Raw genomic sequence first — 16,070 nt, 5'->3', positions numbered from 1 at the left:
ACTTTGTTCTGTCTCAAAGTCCGCAAAATTCCATATCATCTCTCCTACGTAAAAGGATGAGTTCCTAAGATGGTCAAACGCTTTGAAATACTCTGCTATCAGCTCAGTTTGGTATCGTTCGGACCACACATGGACTGGCAACTGAAATCACAATTAATTTTTATTTAATGACAAAATGAAACAAAAGTTGATATCAGGGCCAGCGTATGCTCATAAGTGACTACTAAATGCATAGCCTTTGTATTCGATTTTAAAATCAGAAGTTCAATGACAAAGGTAACGGTGATTGGTAATCTTTTTCAGAACATGCCATTTAAGAGTTTTATTTTTTAACTCAAAGCAAAAGGAAAGTCTTTGAGTACAAATGTGATGTGACAGAAGTGTAAAAAGAGAGACAATTGGATCCCCTCTGCCATTTTATGCTGGATACAGCTTTAGTCGCCCTGTTCAAAAATGACATTTAGATGTGATTCAATCAGTAAAAATATGAAGTTATCAGTGAAACTGAAAAGGCTGGCAATGACTCATTTTTTCAAGCTCTCACCGTGTGAATCCCTCCAACACTGTCAGCTCCGTACTCTGTCATATAAACTGGTTTGTTGTGCTTTCTGTGCCAGTTTTGAGCCTCTGTAATTATTTTCTTTTTAATTTCATAGAGTTGACCAGTATTAGAGTACCATCCAATGTATCTGTTGAATCCAATGATGTCCAAGTGTTGGGCCTGAAAACAATTGGTAAAAAAAATCTTATTTTTTTTCGGCATTTTTCATCTCATTGACTTCTAAACGGTCCACTGACTAGTTTAGAGGATGAAAATAAAAAAATATTAATGAGGAAATTGAAGTTTTGAACAGCATACTTTATGATATAGGTATCTCTTTTTTTTCAAAATGATCAAAAATGAATGATGAATTTTGATCAAAATGTATTTTGCAACCATGCAATATATTTTTAAACTTCAAAATTTTGAATACACCTCAAAAAAAAAAAAAAAACAAACAAACCGAGGGAGGTTATCAGCCGAATGTTGTTCTATTTCTTATCATATTAGTATGTCACTATGTTAGTCATTTTTAGATCGAGGTGATTTTCTTTCGATTAATACATTTTAAAAAGACGTGCTTATTACCTTACTTACCTCATACTATCCTGGGGCAGTAATGCTCTCTCCTTACCTCAACAAGCTACCAAGTATGCTACTTATAATGATCCCCAAAACTGTATGATTTCAGTAATAAAATTTGGCATGCAAATTATTTTTGAATAGTTAACAAATTGGCAATAAAAAACTTTGGTATGTAATGAAAGTATATTAAAAATGTGTTAAACCATGATGGATTTGTTTCAACGTTTCTTGAAATGAAAATGAAAAAATAAAAATGCAATCAAACAAGCGAGTATTTAATTCCAGCCTTAACTACTTCTACACTTCAAATTATTCCAGTTAAAAAGAAAAAAAAATCTCCATTTGGGTTATGTGAGCATGCAGCTACAAGTGAGCGTAGAAAATTTACAACAGCAGTTGCTAAGCATGGAGCCGATAATGTTAATATCTCAAAAACTGCAGTGAAAGGTGAGATTTATCAGGGAAGATGTAGTGCTCACCAGATTGTCAGTCTGCCAACTCTGTGCTATAGCAGCTGTTATAGGCCGTGTTTGATCTGTTTCTCTCACAAATTTTGTGACATTTCTAGAAAATAACCATCAAGATGTAACAAAGAAGGTTGTCAACTAAATTTCTGGTGCTATCGTTCATTCTTCTCCACAACAAGCAGAGAAGAATTTTTCTGCTGTGTTCTCCTAAATTTTCATTGAAAGCTCATTTTTTTTCACGCTAGCCCTGTGACACGAGATGCCCCCTCAGCGCAGCTTTCATGAAAGCTTTCTCTCATGACCTCTATTTCTTCTCATTTGCATTGCATTGCATTCTTTTTTTCCCCTTTTTTTTTTTTAAATCATCATAAAGGTAAATTGTTGAATATATCAGTTACTATCTCTTAACTCCTAATATTTTAAGCCCCTATAGATTTTGTTGACATTGATGGTAGCCAAGAATTTTTAAGATGTAAAATTTTTCGCAGGATTCTCTTTCATTCACTATCTTCAGATTAAATAATCAGTGAGGAGGAAAAAATATAGGGTTCATTGCTGAGGGTATGCCTTTAATATTCAGGTGTGCTTTCAGATATTCTGAGCTTTGTTTTTAGCTTATCGTCGTATCTTAAAAATGATTAGGACGAAAGAAACTTTTCATTAGTGCATTTACTTACCGCCCTATCTTTTGTGTACCAACGATTAATTGCCGCTGTTATCGGCCTCGTTTTATCCAGGGTCTTTACAAATTTTGTTATGGATCTAAAATAACAATTTATCTCTGAGAATATCAGGTTAACACAAGTAGCTAATCACATAGAGAATCAAGTTTTGTAATTGACAGTGAACTCCTGTGAAATATCAAAATCCATGCACCTTAATCTTATCTCATGAAACTAACAATAAGTTAGACTTTTTTTTATTTCTGGAAAGAATAAAGGATCAGGATTTCATTTAGTTGATGAACATGGAAAGACAATTCATTCATACTTATTAATCGATAACTTAAATTGATAAAGAACGTATCGGGATCAGATTACAGAGGATCAGGATGTCTAGCGACCTGGAAAATCGGAAAAAGTCAGGGAATTTTTTTTTTGTGTCAGGAAAATCAGGAGAAACGTTAGGGAATCTGCAAAAATTCGACATGTCAGGGAATTCTATTTTGCAAGCGATTTTCGTGTCGGGAAATCAAAAAACACAGATTCTCCGGAAAATGTCTCGCAAATTTTATTCTTGCGGAGATTTCTACCAAAACTACCAGAATTTTCTGTTGATATCTTTTAAATTTTAAAAATGGGGCAAACATTTCACATAAGTTGAGGAACCATATATTTTGCTCTATTTATTCATTATATACCCGAGACATGTACAAATTCTTACTTACACTTAATCGGTTCAACCGTGTCGAATAATTGGGAATATTTTCCCATTTTGTCAGGGAAATTTCAGGGAATAATTTTTTCCGTCTGTCAGGGAATTTTAAATTTTTCCCCGTTTTTTTGGCCGTTTTTTTTACGAAAATCAGTGAAATGTCAAGGAATTTTTGTTTTGAACACTGCTAGACAGCCTGATTTAGTTGATGGACATGGAAAAACAATTCATCTATTCTCATTAATCGATATCTTAAATTGATAATGGATGTATCGGGATCAGATTATTGAAGATGTACCGATTACTTTCAAAGGGAAATTTTGAACTGATACTTATTTTAGTGTCAGTTTTTTTTCCAGTCTTGTTAACTTCGCATCCTTCGCTCTTCACATATTATGTATACACTGCTGTTTTTTTTTTTTTTTTTTTTTTTTTTTTTTTTTTTTTTTTTTTTTTTTTTAAATTTGTTGAGGGGTGTTTTAGAATCATAATGTAGATTGAATCTTATATTTCACTTTACCTGAAATAAGCGTCGGCCTTTTGATCGCTACTTTGGGGCTCATTCGTGACTGACCACATTATTACACTCGGTCTATTTTTATCTCTCTGGATAAGTTCTCTGAGCGACTCCTTGTGTTTCGTCAGTAAAACATCCGAGAAGAAACTGTGAAGTTAAAAATATTAATTTCTGTTATAATTTTTAAGACAAAATGGTTTTTAAGTACTCAGAGTTCTAAGGTACAAGCAGAGCGCCCTCAGTTGGACCGCGTTAAACAGAAAGGAACCAAGTCACATCAGCTATTGCCAAATTTAATAGGGCAATTTAATTTTTTACTCGAAAACGGTTGTGCGGATTTTTGTGCAAATTTCAGTGAAAATTTGCCATGGTACCTACGAAGCAAATTCCTTAAAATTTTCAAAGAAATCCGAACAGACGTTCTCTCGTAAAAAATTTAATTGCCCGCGGTTAAACTTGGCAATAGCTGATGTGGCTTGGTTCCTTTCTTCTGTTAAACTCGGTCCAGTTAGCGTCGAATGTGACGAACACGAAATGTATTTCAACCCAAAGCCTGGATGCAACTGTTCGGGCTCCAGGGATGTCCGCGTTGCATATGCACGGAAATGAAGGCGTTTTGACTTTCGGGAGAAAATTGTTTCCTTCATGAAGTGTCCATGAAACGACTTAAGCGCATTTGAAACGGTGGTAAAGAATCGATTTTCAATGTGTTCGTTGAGAATATCCAGATTATCGATCCTTTTTCAAATTTTTAAACCACCGATCAATCGATTTATCCAGAAGCGCGACACGCCGCGCGCCGCTACTGGCTGTTGACCTAATAACGACCAATGGATTACATTTTGCTATGAGGAACCACAATCTCTGGCTCTCGCATAAAATCACATATCTGCATAGGGAAACGAATGGAATGTATGCTGCTTCTAAAATGGCCCAGAAATAGTGGTTCCTTATTGCAAAATATAAGCCAAATTCGGCTACTAGGTCAGCAGACAGTAGTGGCGTGTCGCACTTTGAGACGAATCGATTGATCTGCAGTTTAAACATTTGAAAAAAGGATCGATAATCAGGGTATTCTCGAAAAACACCTTAAAAATCGATTCTTTACCACAGTTTCAAATGGTGAAATATCGATAGTCGATGGCATTTGCTTCGCCACTGGACGCAGACCACATTTCACGAGAAAAAGAGAAGAAAGTAGTAAGTTTTCACCAATGTATTCACACGGAAAAAAATTAAATGCTGATTTAGCATTTAAATTGTTGAAAAAAAACCTGTCAAGTTTCAGATGCTGATTTTACAATGCAAAAATGCTAGCACAACATTTGAATTTGTTCGTTTTACAGTGGGCGTATAGTTAAGTTAGCATTTCTCCAAATGTAAAATCAGCATTTGAAACTTGTCGGACATGTTTTTAACAATATAATTGCTAAATCTACATTCAACTTTTTTCCGTGCACAAGACTTTATTGTGCTCTAGTTCCGTAATTGCACCCAGGAAATTATGTAGGTACGTGTATTTAGGTTTGTGATGTTACAGATTTCCTGTCGCATTTCAATTTTTCGAAAGACGAATGGTCATCGTCTCCGTTCCGAAATCCGTGCGATTTATCAGGATTTGTCTCCGAAAATTTCTCATTCAAACGTCAAGATTAGGTTTCCTGAAGGGGGAAAAAATATCCAAGCAATGGACAAATCATTAAAGTAGAGATTAAAAGAAACTCTCAAAATCATGTTCAGATACCTAATTTTTTGCGATATCGAGGACCGGCAAAGTTATTATACATTTAAGCAATGCATTTCCTCAAACATTGACAGTGTCGAAATAAAAACCAGTTAAAGTTTACTTAATCGGCACAGTAGGCGACGCTGGAATTAATGAAGGTGTAAGAGGAACAACGAAAAGCTTCAGTTTGTGTCACACGCTACGGATACTGAACGAATTCCGTTATAACGCCTGGATGCGCAACTATTCGGGCTCCATGGATGTCCGGGTTGCATACCTACGGAAGGGAAGGCGTTTAGACTTAACAGACATTTACCGCTTCATTCGTGGTGCCTGCGACGCCGGGCTCTCTGCGAGAAGCTAAAATGACGGAGTACTCTCAATAATTCTAAACTTTACTTCAAAGATATCTAATTGGCATGATGAGTCGCTCTGCAAATCATCCTCAGCACATCACGTTATCAAAAGTGAAGCGCAAAAGATACTCACATCCTACGCCTAGATGCAACTATTCGCGCCTAGGAAATATCTTTGTTCAAGGAAGAACAATTGGACGTATTTATGTTAAAAGGAACTATGTGCATAGGCTTTGTATGAGACATAGTTCCATTCGGTATAAATACGTTCAATTATTAGAAATGCTCCGTCAGTTTGGATCTCGTCCGTAAAGCCTAGCTGTCATCGGCGCTGCGTCGCCACGTGTGAGCGGTGAGTGCCTGGACTAGGCATTTTGACTGTCCAGCCTGGACAATCAAAATGCCTTCACTCTCGTGCATATGCAACACCATGGTGTCTACTGATCCGGAAATAGTACTGATTTTTTGCGGGCGGTACGGAAGAACTGAAAAATTACGGTATTTCCCTAGAAAGGTCCGGAATTTTTTGCTTAAAAAAAAAATGCTTAATATTTGCCAGCCAGTTTTAATACACATTCTATTCATGCGACACAACTATCCCGTATTCCGAAATGAAAATCGGCAGTATCGAAAACGCCTTCAGTTGCGGCGTGATACCTCACGCATTCTGGAGAGTTCGAATAGTTGTATCAATGCGCCTGAGCGATGCGACGGAAGATTAATATTAAAGAGCCTCCGCGCCGGCCTTGTCTGTTTTCTTTCGCCGCTATTGCAGTTTTGACCGCATAGTTTACGTGTGCTCAAGCTGGGATCGTATTTAACAAATTCTAAATTCTTATAGATGAATCAAAAATAAACAAGGAGTAAAAAGTATAATGAAAGTGCATCGCAATGAGTGCGAGAGAGAAATCGGACAAAACAGCGTATGGACCAATCCAAGTTGAGCCTTAGTCCCCGTTTACGGCCGTTCTTTCCAGGGCTCATGGTCGGAAAGCACTCCGGTGTTTTTTTTTGGGGCAACCGGATTCGGGATCGGCACAACCACGGCGGACCAAATTACGAGGCCCAGCCTGTATTTTTGCGAGTGTGTGTGTGTCCCTTTGACGAGCCGCGGGTTGCCGCATCTGATCAATGAGTGGGAGAGAGATAGACAACAATTGGGGCGGCGTAAACAAAGCCGAGTGTGCTCCTTTGACGTGCCGCATCTGGCAATGAGTGCGAGAGAGAAATCGGACAAACAGCGTATGGACCAATCCAAGTTGAGCCGTAGTCCCCGTTTTCGGCCGTTCTTTCCAGGGCTCATGGTCGGAAAGCACTCCGGTGTTTTTTCGGGGCAACCGGATTCGGGATCGGCACTACCACGGCGGACCAAATTACGAGGCCCAGCCTGTAATTTTGCGGGTGTGTGAGTGTCCCTTTGACGAGCCGCGGGTTGCCGCATCTGATCTTGAGTGGGAGAGAGATAGACGACAATTGGGGCGGCGTAAACAAAGCCGAGTGTCCTCCTTTGACGTGCCGCATCTGGGCAATGAGTGCGAGAGAGAAATCGGACAAAACAGCGTATGGACCAATCCAAGTTGAGCCTTAGTCCCCGTTTCCGGCCGTTCTTTCCAGGGCTCATGGTCGGAAAGCACTCCGGTGTTTTTTCGGGGCAACCGGATTCGGGATCGGCACTACCACGGCGGACCGAATTACGAGGCCCAGCCTGTAATTTTGCGGGTGTGTGAGTGTCCCTTTGACGAGCCGCGGGTTGCCGCATCTGATCTTTGAGTGGGAGAGAGATAGACGACAATTGGGGCGGCGTTTCAAAGCCGAGTGTCTCCTTTGACGTGCCGCATCTGGGCAATGAGTGCGAGAGAGAAATCGGACAAAACAGCGTATGGACCAATCCAAGTTGAGCCTTAGTCCCCGTTTACGGCCGTTCTTTCCAGGGCTCATGGTCGGAAAGCACTCCGGTGTTTTTTCGGGGCAACCGGATTCGGGATCGGCACTACCACGGCGGACCGAATTCCGAGGCCCAGCCTGTAATTTTGCGGGTGTGTGAGTGTCCCTTTGACGAGCCGCGGGTTGCCGCATCTGATCAATGAGTAGGAGAGAGATAGACGACAATTGGGGCGGCGTTTCAAAGCCGAGTGTGCTCCTTTGACGTGCCGCTTCTGAGCAATGAGTGCGAGAGAGAAATCGGACAATACAGCGTATGGACCATTCCAAGTTGAGCCTTAGTCCCCGTTTACGGCCGTTCTTTTCAGGGCTCATGGTCGGAAAGCAATCCGGTGTTTTTTCGGGGCAACCGGATTCGGGATCGGCACTACCGAGGCGGACCAAATTACGAGGCCCAGCCTGTATTTTTGCGCGTGTGTGTGTGTCACTTTGACGAGCCGCGGGTTGCCGCATCTGATCCTTGAGTAAGAGAGAGGTAGACGACAATAGGGGCGGTGTTTCAAAGCCGAGTGTGCTCCTTTGACGTGCCGCATCTGGGCAATGAGTGCGAGAGAGAAATCGGACAAAACAGCGTATGGACCAATCCAAGTTGGGCCTTAGTCCCCGTTTGCGGCCGTTCTTTCCAGGGCTCATGGTCGGAAAGCACTCCGTTGTTTTTTCGGGGCAACCGGATTCGGGATCGGCACTACCACGGCGGACCAAATTACGAGGCCCAGCCTGTAATTTTGCGGGTGTGTGAGTGTCCCTTTGACGAGCCGCGGGTTGCCGCATCTGATCAATGAGTGGGAGAGAGATAGACGACAATTGGGGCGGCGTAAACAAAGCCGAGTGTGCTCCTTTGACGTGCCTCATCTGGGCAATGAGTGCGAGAGAGAAATCGGACAAAACAGCGTATGGACCAATCCAAGTTGAGCCTTAGTCCCCGTTTACGGCCGTTCTTTCCAGGGCTCATGGTCGGAAAGCACTCCGGTATTTTTCGGGGCAAGCGGATTCGGGATCGGCACTACCACGGCGGACCAAATTACGAGGCCCAGCCTGTATTTTTGCGAGTGTGTGTGTGTCCCTTTGACGAGCCGCGGGTTGCCGCATCTGATCAATGAGTGGGAGAGAGATAGACGACAATTGGGGCGGCTTGTCAAAGCCGAGTGTGCTCCTTTGACGTGCCGCATCTGAGCAATGAGTCCAAGAGAGAAATCGGACAAAACAGCGTATGGACCAATCCAAGTTGAGCCTTAGTCCTCGTTTACGGCCGTTCTTTCCAGGGCTCATGGTCGGAAAGCACTCCGGTGTTTTTTCGGGGCAACCGGATTCGGATTGGCACTACCACGGCGGACCAAATTACGAGGCCCAGCCTGTATTTTTGCGCGTGTCTGTGTGTCCCTTTGACGAGCCGCGGGTTGCCGCATCTGATCAATGAGTGGGAGAGAGGTAGACGACAATTGGGGGTGGCGGAAACAAAGCCGAGTGTGCTCCTTTGACGTGCCGCATCTGAGCAATGAGTGCAAGAGAGAAATCGGACAAAACCGCGTATGGACCAATCCAAGTTGAGCCTTAGTCCCCGTTTACGGCCGTTCTTTCCAGGGCTCATGGTCGGAAAGAACTCCGGTGTTTTTTCGGGGCAACCGGATTCGGGATCGGCACTACCACGGCGGACCAAATTACGAGGCCCAAGCCTGTAATTTTGCGGGTGTGTGAGTGTCCCTTTGACGAGCCGCGGGTTGCCGCATCTGATCTTTGAGTGGGAGAGAGATAGACGACAATTGGGGCGGCGTAAACAAAGCCGAGTGTGCTCCTTTGACGTGCCGCATCTGGGCAATGAGTGCGAGAGGGAAATCGGACAAAACAGCGTATGGACCAATCCAAGTTGAGGCTTAGTCCCCGTTTACGGCCGTTCTTTCCAGGGCTCATGGTCGGAAAGCACTCCGGTGTTTTTTCGGGGCAACCGGATTCGGGATCGGCACTACCGAGGCGGACCAAATTACGAGGCCCAGCCTGTATTTTTGCGCGTGTGTGTGTGTCCCTTTGACGAGCCGCGGGTTGCCGCATCTGATAAATGAGTGGGAGAGAGGTAGACGACAATTGGGGTGGCGTAAACAAAGTCAAGTGTGCTCCTTTGACGTGCCGCATCTGCAATGAGTGCGAGAGAGAAATCGGACAAAACAGCGTATGGACCAATCCAAGTTGAGCCTTAGTACCCGTTTACGGCCGTTCTTTCCAGGGCTCATGGTCGGAAAGCACTCCGGTGTTTTTTCGGGGCAACCGGATTCGGGATCGGCACTACCACGGCGGACCAAATTACGAGGCCCAGCCTGTATTTTTGCGAGTGTGTGTGTACCTTTGACGAGCCGCGGGTTGCTGCATCTGATCAATGAGTGGGAGAGAGATAGACGATAATTGGATCGGCGTAAACAAAGCCGAGTGTGCTCCTCTGACGTGCCGCATCTGGCAATGAGTGCGAGAGAGAAATCGGACAAAACAGCGTATGGACCAATCCAAGTTGAGCCTTAGTCCCCGTTTACGGCCGTCTTTCCAGGGCTCATGGTCGGAAAGCACTCCGGTGTTTTTTCGGGGCAACCGGATTCGGGATCGGCACTACCACGGCGGACCAAATTACGAGGCCCAGCCTGTATTTTTGCGAGTGTGTGTGTCCCTTTGACGAGCCGCGGGTTGCCGCATCTGATCTTTGAGTGGGAGAGAGATAGACGACAATTGGGGCGGCGATTCAAAGCCGAGTTTGCTCCTTTGACGTGTCGCATTCGAGCAATGAGTGCGAGAGAGAAATCGGACAAAACAGCGTATGGACCAATCCAAGTTGAGCCTTAGTCCCCGTTTGCGGCCGTTCTTTCCAGGGCATATGGTCGGAAAGCACTCCGGTGTTTTTTCGGGGCAACCGATTCGGGATCGGCACTACCACGGCGGACCAAATTACGAGGCCCAGCCTGTAATTTTGCGGGTGTGTGAGTGTCCCTTTGACGAGCCGCGGGTTGCCGCATCTGATCAATGAGTGGGAGAGAGATAGACAACAATTGGGGCGGCGTAAACAAAGCCGAGTGTGCTCCTTTGACGTGCCGCATCTGGCAATGAGTGCGAGAGAGAAATCGGACAAAACAGCGTATGGACCAATCCAAGTTAGGTCTTAGTCCCCGTTTACGGCCGTTCTTTCCAGGGCTCATGGTCGGAAAGCACTCCGGTGTTTTTTCGGGGCTATTGTTGGAAAATTGGCAGTATCGGAAACGCCTTCAATCGCGGCGTGATACCTCACGCATTCCGGAGAATTCGAATAGTTGTATCATTGCGCCTTAGCAATGCAATGGTAGATTAATAATGAGGTAGCCTCCGCTCTGGGCTTGTCGGTTTTCCTTTGACGCCATTGCAATATTGACCGCATAGTTTACGTGTGCTCAAGTTAGGATCGAATTTAGGAAATTGAAATTTCTTATAGAAGAATCAAAAATGAACAAAGAGTAAAAAATATAATGAAAGAATAGGAAGTCAAATCAACAATCAACTTATTGATACCGAAAAAGTACTAAATTTTTCTGCTTATAACGCATTGAATTTTTCGGAAAGGTTCTGAACTCATACTGCATAAATAGCTAACATTTTCCAGCCAGTTTTCATAAACATTCTATTCAGAGGTCACAAGAATCCCGTATTCCAAATTGGAAAATCGGCAGTATCGAAAACGCCTTCAATTGCGGCGTGATACCGCACGCATTTCGGAGAGTTCGAATAGTTGTATCATTGCGCCTTAGCGATGCGACGGAAGTTATTATTTATGTAGCCTCCGCGCCGGCCTTGTCTGTTTTATTTCGTCGCTATTGCAGTTATGACCGCATAGTTTACGTGTGCTCAAGCTAGGATCGTATTTAGCAAATTGAAATTCTTATAGAAGAATCAAAAATAAACAAGGAGTAAAAAATATAATGAAAGAATAGGAAGTCAAATCAACAATCAACTTAATGATACCGAAAAAGTACTAAATTTTTCTGCTTATGAGGCATTGTATTTTTCGGAAAAGTTCTGAATACGTACTGCAAAAATACGTAATATTTGTTAGCCAGTTTTAATAAACATTCTATTCCTGCGTCGCAAGAATCTCGTATCCCGTCATGGAAAATCGGCCTTCTCGAAAACGCCTTCAATTGCGGCGTGATACCTCACGCATTCCGGAGAGTTCGAATAGTTGTATCATTGCGCCTTAGCAACGCGATGGAAGATTAATATCGAAGTAGCCTCCGTGCTGGCCTTCTCGGTTTTCTTTTCCGAAAAAGTACTTTAACTTACTTAATTTGTAGTACCTTAACCTACTTAATAGTACTTACATTTTGTCAGCCAGTTTTAGTAGACACCCTGAACACGGATATCAATGAACTCCGAATAGTTGCATCCAGGCGTTATAATGAAATTTGTTTAGTGTCCGTCGCATTCGACACTAACTAAGGTCACTCTGCTTGTTCCTTTTGTTCTGTTACTCCATTCGAGCTTTGCTTTTTCTGCCGATGGAGTAAACTTTTACTGATATGTATTGCGGTATTTTCAATTTTCCCAACAATGCTGTGATTTACTCCATAATTTCCGAGTTTTCTCAAGCAAAGAATTCACTTGCGGTCAATTTGTTTCATCTGCAGAAAGATTAAGATTGGGAGTCTTGTGCATAGTTTTTAAAATATCATTGAAATTTTGTAACGTTTTAAGGCCTTTAATATTTTCGCCTGCAAGTTGCGGTACTTACTTTGTGTCAACGGCAGGACATTCATCGATAATCATGATCCCTTGCTGATCTGCAAAATCCATGATTTCCTCTGCATAAGGGTAGTGAGATGTACGATAAGAATTTGCTCCTATCCATTTTATCAAATTGTAGTCTCTCGTGATTAATGGCAAGTCAACACCTTTTCCTCGAATCTTGAAATGTAAAAAAAAAAATATATTTATTCCATAGTTCTTACTAATTTTATCCATCAATGTACTTAACTTGGAAAATTGAGTGGAGAACAATGAAGAAATAGTTGTAATACATCGCTGTTTGAAGTGCGAAACAACGTACCTCCATTGCGGTATTTCAACATTTTTGCATCGTATTTTATTTTTCAAGAGAAACAAGCCAACTTTACTGCTCGGAATTGATACAGAATATTCCTTTAACATAGAAAAAAAATTAAGTAATTTTCGAGAAATTACGTTGTCTAATTTCCGAAAAAAAAATTGACAGGAAGCTTGCAACGTCGCAAATGGAGATGCGCAGTTTCTCACTTTGACCATCGACACACTCCATTACTGCCATGCTAAGGAAAAACGCCGTATGAGCGTTTAGGTGTTGCCAAATTTCCTTTGATAAAGCTCGAATTTATTGGTAAGCTTATGAATATTTTTCTCTCAATTTTATAGTAAATTTTGTAGCAATTTCACCTGAATTTCCCGGAAATTTTAAGGAAAAATATCATTAACTTTCCTCAAAAATAAAGATTTTATCGAAGAAAACTTGCAACCTCTCGAATTGGTATTCATACGGCGTTTTTCTTTAGCACGGCAGATTACTCCACGTCTCTTGAGGTCAGCCGACAGGGTTGCGCGCGTGGAATGAAAAATATGAAACATTGAGAATTTCCGTAAAATATTTCATGAAATTTCACGAAGCTGTGATATTTTTCAGGGGTTAGAGTATGCAACCCGCGCTCAAATACACAAAAATAGAAGAAATTCGAAATTTTTACATTTTGCGAAACATGAAAAGGAACCGGTATTTTTCAATATTCTTCATAAATTTCTGAAATTTCTTGAAATATTTCACTCGAAATTTCAAAATTTTATTTTTCATGAAAAATTGCAACCCTGTCAGCCGACGCAACTAGTTGGTACTTTGATTTACAAACTGAGGTATCATGACTCAAAAAATCATTTGGCCCATTTTCAAGTTTTTTGCGCTCAAGGCTACAATTTTTCATCGCCCTATGGGAAAATTTCTCGTGGAACTTACGGGTTTCTCAGTTTTAATTCGAATGAAAGAAGTTTCGCTTTCCCCTTGCCCTCATCTCTTCTACCTGAGTAAAAAAAAATTAAAAAAAATTGTAAAAATTTCCATTGTCGAAAATTTCTGGATGCTTACCGCTGAATCCTCATGCCGCCCAAAGCCTCGCATGTAGATAGGTTTGTTATTGATCATAAAAGTTGTATTGCTCCAAGATAAAGAGCGGATTCCGACAGGTAGCACATAAATATCCTCAACAGGGTTCATTGAATCGGAGTTAATGACACGGAACTGTAAAATCAAAATTGCAAGTTATTAATTTCTAATCTTTAACTAATAAAGCTTTGAAAGTAATTCCTTGAATTTGCCAGAATTTAAAGAATTTGTTTCAAAATTCAGTGACTCTCCGTGTTGTTCAAGCATTCACAAAACAACAAAATGTTAAATTAACATCCAGGGATTTTAAAAAATTGCGGAACAACTCTGTAATGATGATATGAGTGCCTCGGCCATTACTGTAACATCCGCATGTCATTGCATCAACAACAAAGAATTTAATTTATTCTTTCCTCGTCTTTTATATTTTTTGCACATTTTTACTGATCTCTATTTTCCAAGATGGAAGTGACACATGAATTGTAAAAAACACCTACAAATTTTATTAATCGACCAACTATTTATATCAAATTTCCAGAGTTGTTCCGTAGATGTTAAACATTCATGTTTATGTGACATTTTTTGGCAAAGCTGACATTAAATTGATAGAATTTGAAAATATCTAACAGAAATTCCTTTGTATCATTTCCCATTTTTGTCACAAATTTAATTTATTGTGAGTTTAAATTACTGACCTCAATGGAGTACAAGTAGCCTGGAGACGGGTGCATCAAGTAGGGCCACCACAGTTTTGCGTTTTTTATTTTTAAAACACCATGAGCCACTGTTGAAGTGGAGCTGTAAATAGAGGGATTGCTTCGACTTGCGTAGGTGCCCTCCTGGGTGATCAGATCCGCATAAACTTTTATCGAGGAGCCAGCGTATTCTGGCAGTCCTCCTATGCTAACATTATACTTAATTATTCCTGTAAACAATACAAATAATCGTTACATTTTTAATCTTTAAAATTGCAGAGAAATGGAATGATTATTTTATTGCCTCTCACATGAATAAGTGCGAAGTTTGGGAACTAGTATGGTCTGTATACTTTGAATTTGGCGTGAGCTGTACCTAATCCAAGTTTACTTTCCAAATTCGAGTAACTTCAAACAACAATAGAGTAATATCTCAACTTTGTCGGCTATCATCGATCAAAGAAAGTGTTACCTGTAGTTCCATCATCAGCTATGTCTGTTAGTATGGATATATCTTCAATGTATATTGCAGGAGTCGTGTATAGGAAGACCGGCCTTTGGATTCCTGCATAATTGAAGAAGTCAAAAGTATACGTTTGCTGTTGTTTTTTACCCTCTGGTCTGAACAAAGAACAAAACAATTGGTCTTTTACTAATTAAGCTTAAGAAAAATAACTTAACACTAAGTTACTTAACACACATAACTTAACACACTCCATTTGCACCCCTCCCCCCCTTTGCACTCTTATTTATTTAAAAAAAAAAACATTTAGCGAAGAGGGAATAAATCGACGAGTGCAAATATTGTTATATTTATTGTCAGTGTGTGCAAAAATCGCCTTCAAAATTTCAAACACACTTTCCACTGATAAATGGTTGTTCAGTGTCCCTTTTACATGCAAGGGCTAACTCGCTACAGCCGCACAAATGTGAAGAGCGCAGTCCTCATCAAGGCCCCTTGATTCGTAAAAGATAACTGTTTAAACACGGCTGTCGGCAGGTTGCAGAGTTGAAATTGTGAGGGAGATTTTTGTTCATTCTAGAAGGCTTTCCAACATTATATCAGCGCCTCGTCGTTCAATGGAGTTTGGCTGCACATAGTACCTTCTACAATAGCGCCGTTTAATGTCACTTGAGAAGTACATTTTTGGCGATTCTATGGTGTGGAGTTCGCAGAAATACCGTTGTTTCAATACATTATTTAGATAATTTCTCACTTTCTCAAACAGTATTCTCCAAGGGTGCCGAAAAATATTACAAGCCCTTCATTCCGCGAGACACGACAATATTATTGGGTACTCTTTATAACTCTTGCGACTTTCGCAGTGTTTTTGAACTCAAGTCGACGTAACGGAAAATAAAATTAGAGGAAGATAATAAAAATAAAAATGAATTTTACGTGTCAATAGCTCAACTTGTCCCTGAGGGATCGTGTTCAAAAGCAGAGTGTTATCAACAACCACTGTAATTCTGTTCTTAGTTCCGTAAGCTAGCAAAGAAGTGACCTCATGTTGGAAAGGGAGGTGCCCAATCTCGTGGCTCATCACGGAGTGTCCATTTATCCACTACAACAAAAACATATAAAAGAGATGAGAAAGTGATCCCAAGTTCAGGGTTTCTGACGGTCTGGAGAACCTGAAACCTCAGGGAATTTTTAGGAAAAGAGTGGGAACTTTTCACGTTTCGGCTCAGCAACGTCAGCCGGTCCTATTTTAGCTTTTAAAGGGACCTTTTGCGCAAA

At 41.3% G+C, this 16,070-nt stretch overlaps 2 protein-coding genes across 5 annotated transcripts in view; one reads left to right on the top strand and one right to left on the bottom strand.

The window, feature by feature from the left end:
* Positions 1-16,070, top strand: part of LOC109030472 (matrix metalloproteinase-2) — a 364,259-nt gene that overhangs the window by 1,214 nt on the left and 346,975 nt on the right. The window lies entirely within an intron of this gene.
* LOC109030411 (beta-glucuronidase) overlaps positions 1-16,070 on the bottom strand; it is a 46,348-nt gene that overhangs the window by 1,533 nt on the left and 28,745 nt on the right. For 3 of the 4 annotated variants that reach the window (XM_072303229.1, XM_072303228.1, XM_072303231.1), the window contains exons 5-12: positions 14,802-14,950; positions 14,330-14,559; positions 13,617-13,769; positions 12,243-12,415; positions 3,488-3,631; positions 2,271-2,355; positions 545-721; positions 3-141 (exon numbers count right to left, since the gene is read on the bottom strand). In XM_072303229.1, the coding sequence (XP_072159330.1) occupies positions 3-141; positions 545-721; positions 2,271-2,355; positions 3,488-3,631; positions 12,243-12,415; positions 13,617-13,769; positions 14,330-14,559; positions 14,802-14,950 (1,250 nt within the window). Of the gene's footprint in view, positions 1-2; positions 142-544; positions 722-1,605; positions 1,691-2,270; positions 2,356-3,487; positions 3,632-12,242; positions 12,416-13,616; positions 13,770-14,329; positions 14,560-14,801; positions 14,951-16,070 lie in introns of all 4 variants that reach the window. The other variant, XM_072303230.1, reaches the window with a different exon arrangement.

This window comes from Bemisia tabaci, chromosome 8, assembly GCF_918797505.1.
Source record: "Bemisia tabaci chromosome 8, PGI_BMITA_v3".
Lineage (NCBI taxonomy): Eukaryota > Metazoa > Arthropoda > Insecta > Hemiptera > Aleyrodidae > Bemisia > Bemisia tabaci.
The sequence above is the reverse complement of the archived record's forward strand: the minus strand, read 5'-3'. Positions and strand labels throughout refer to the sequence as shown.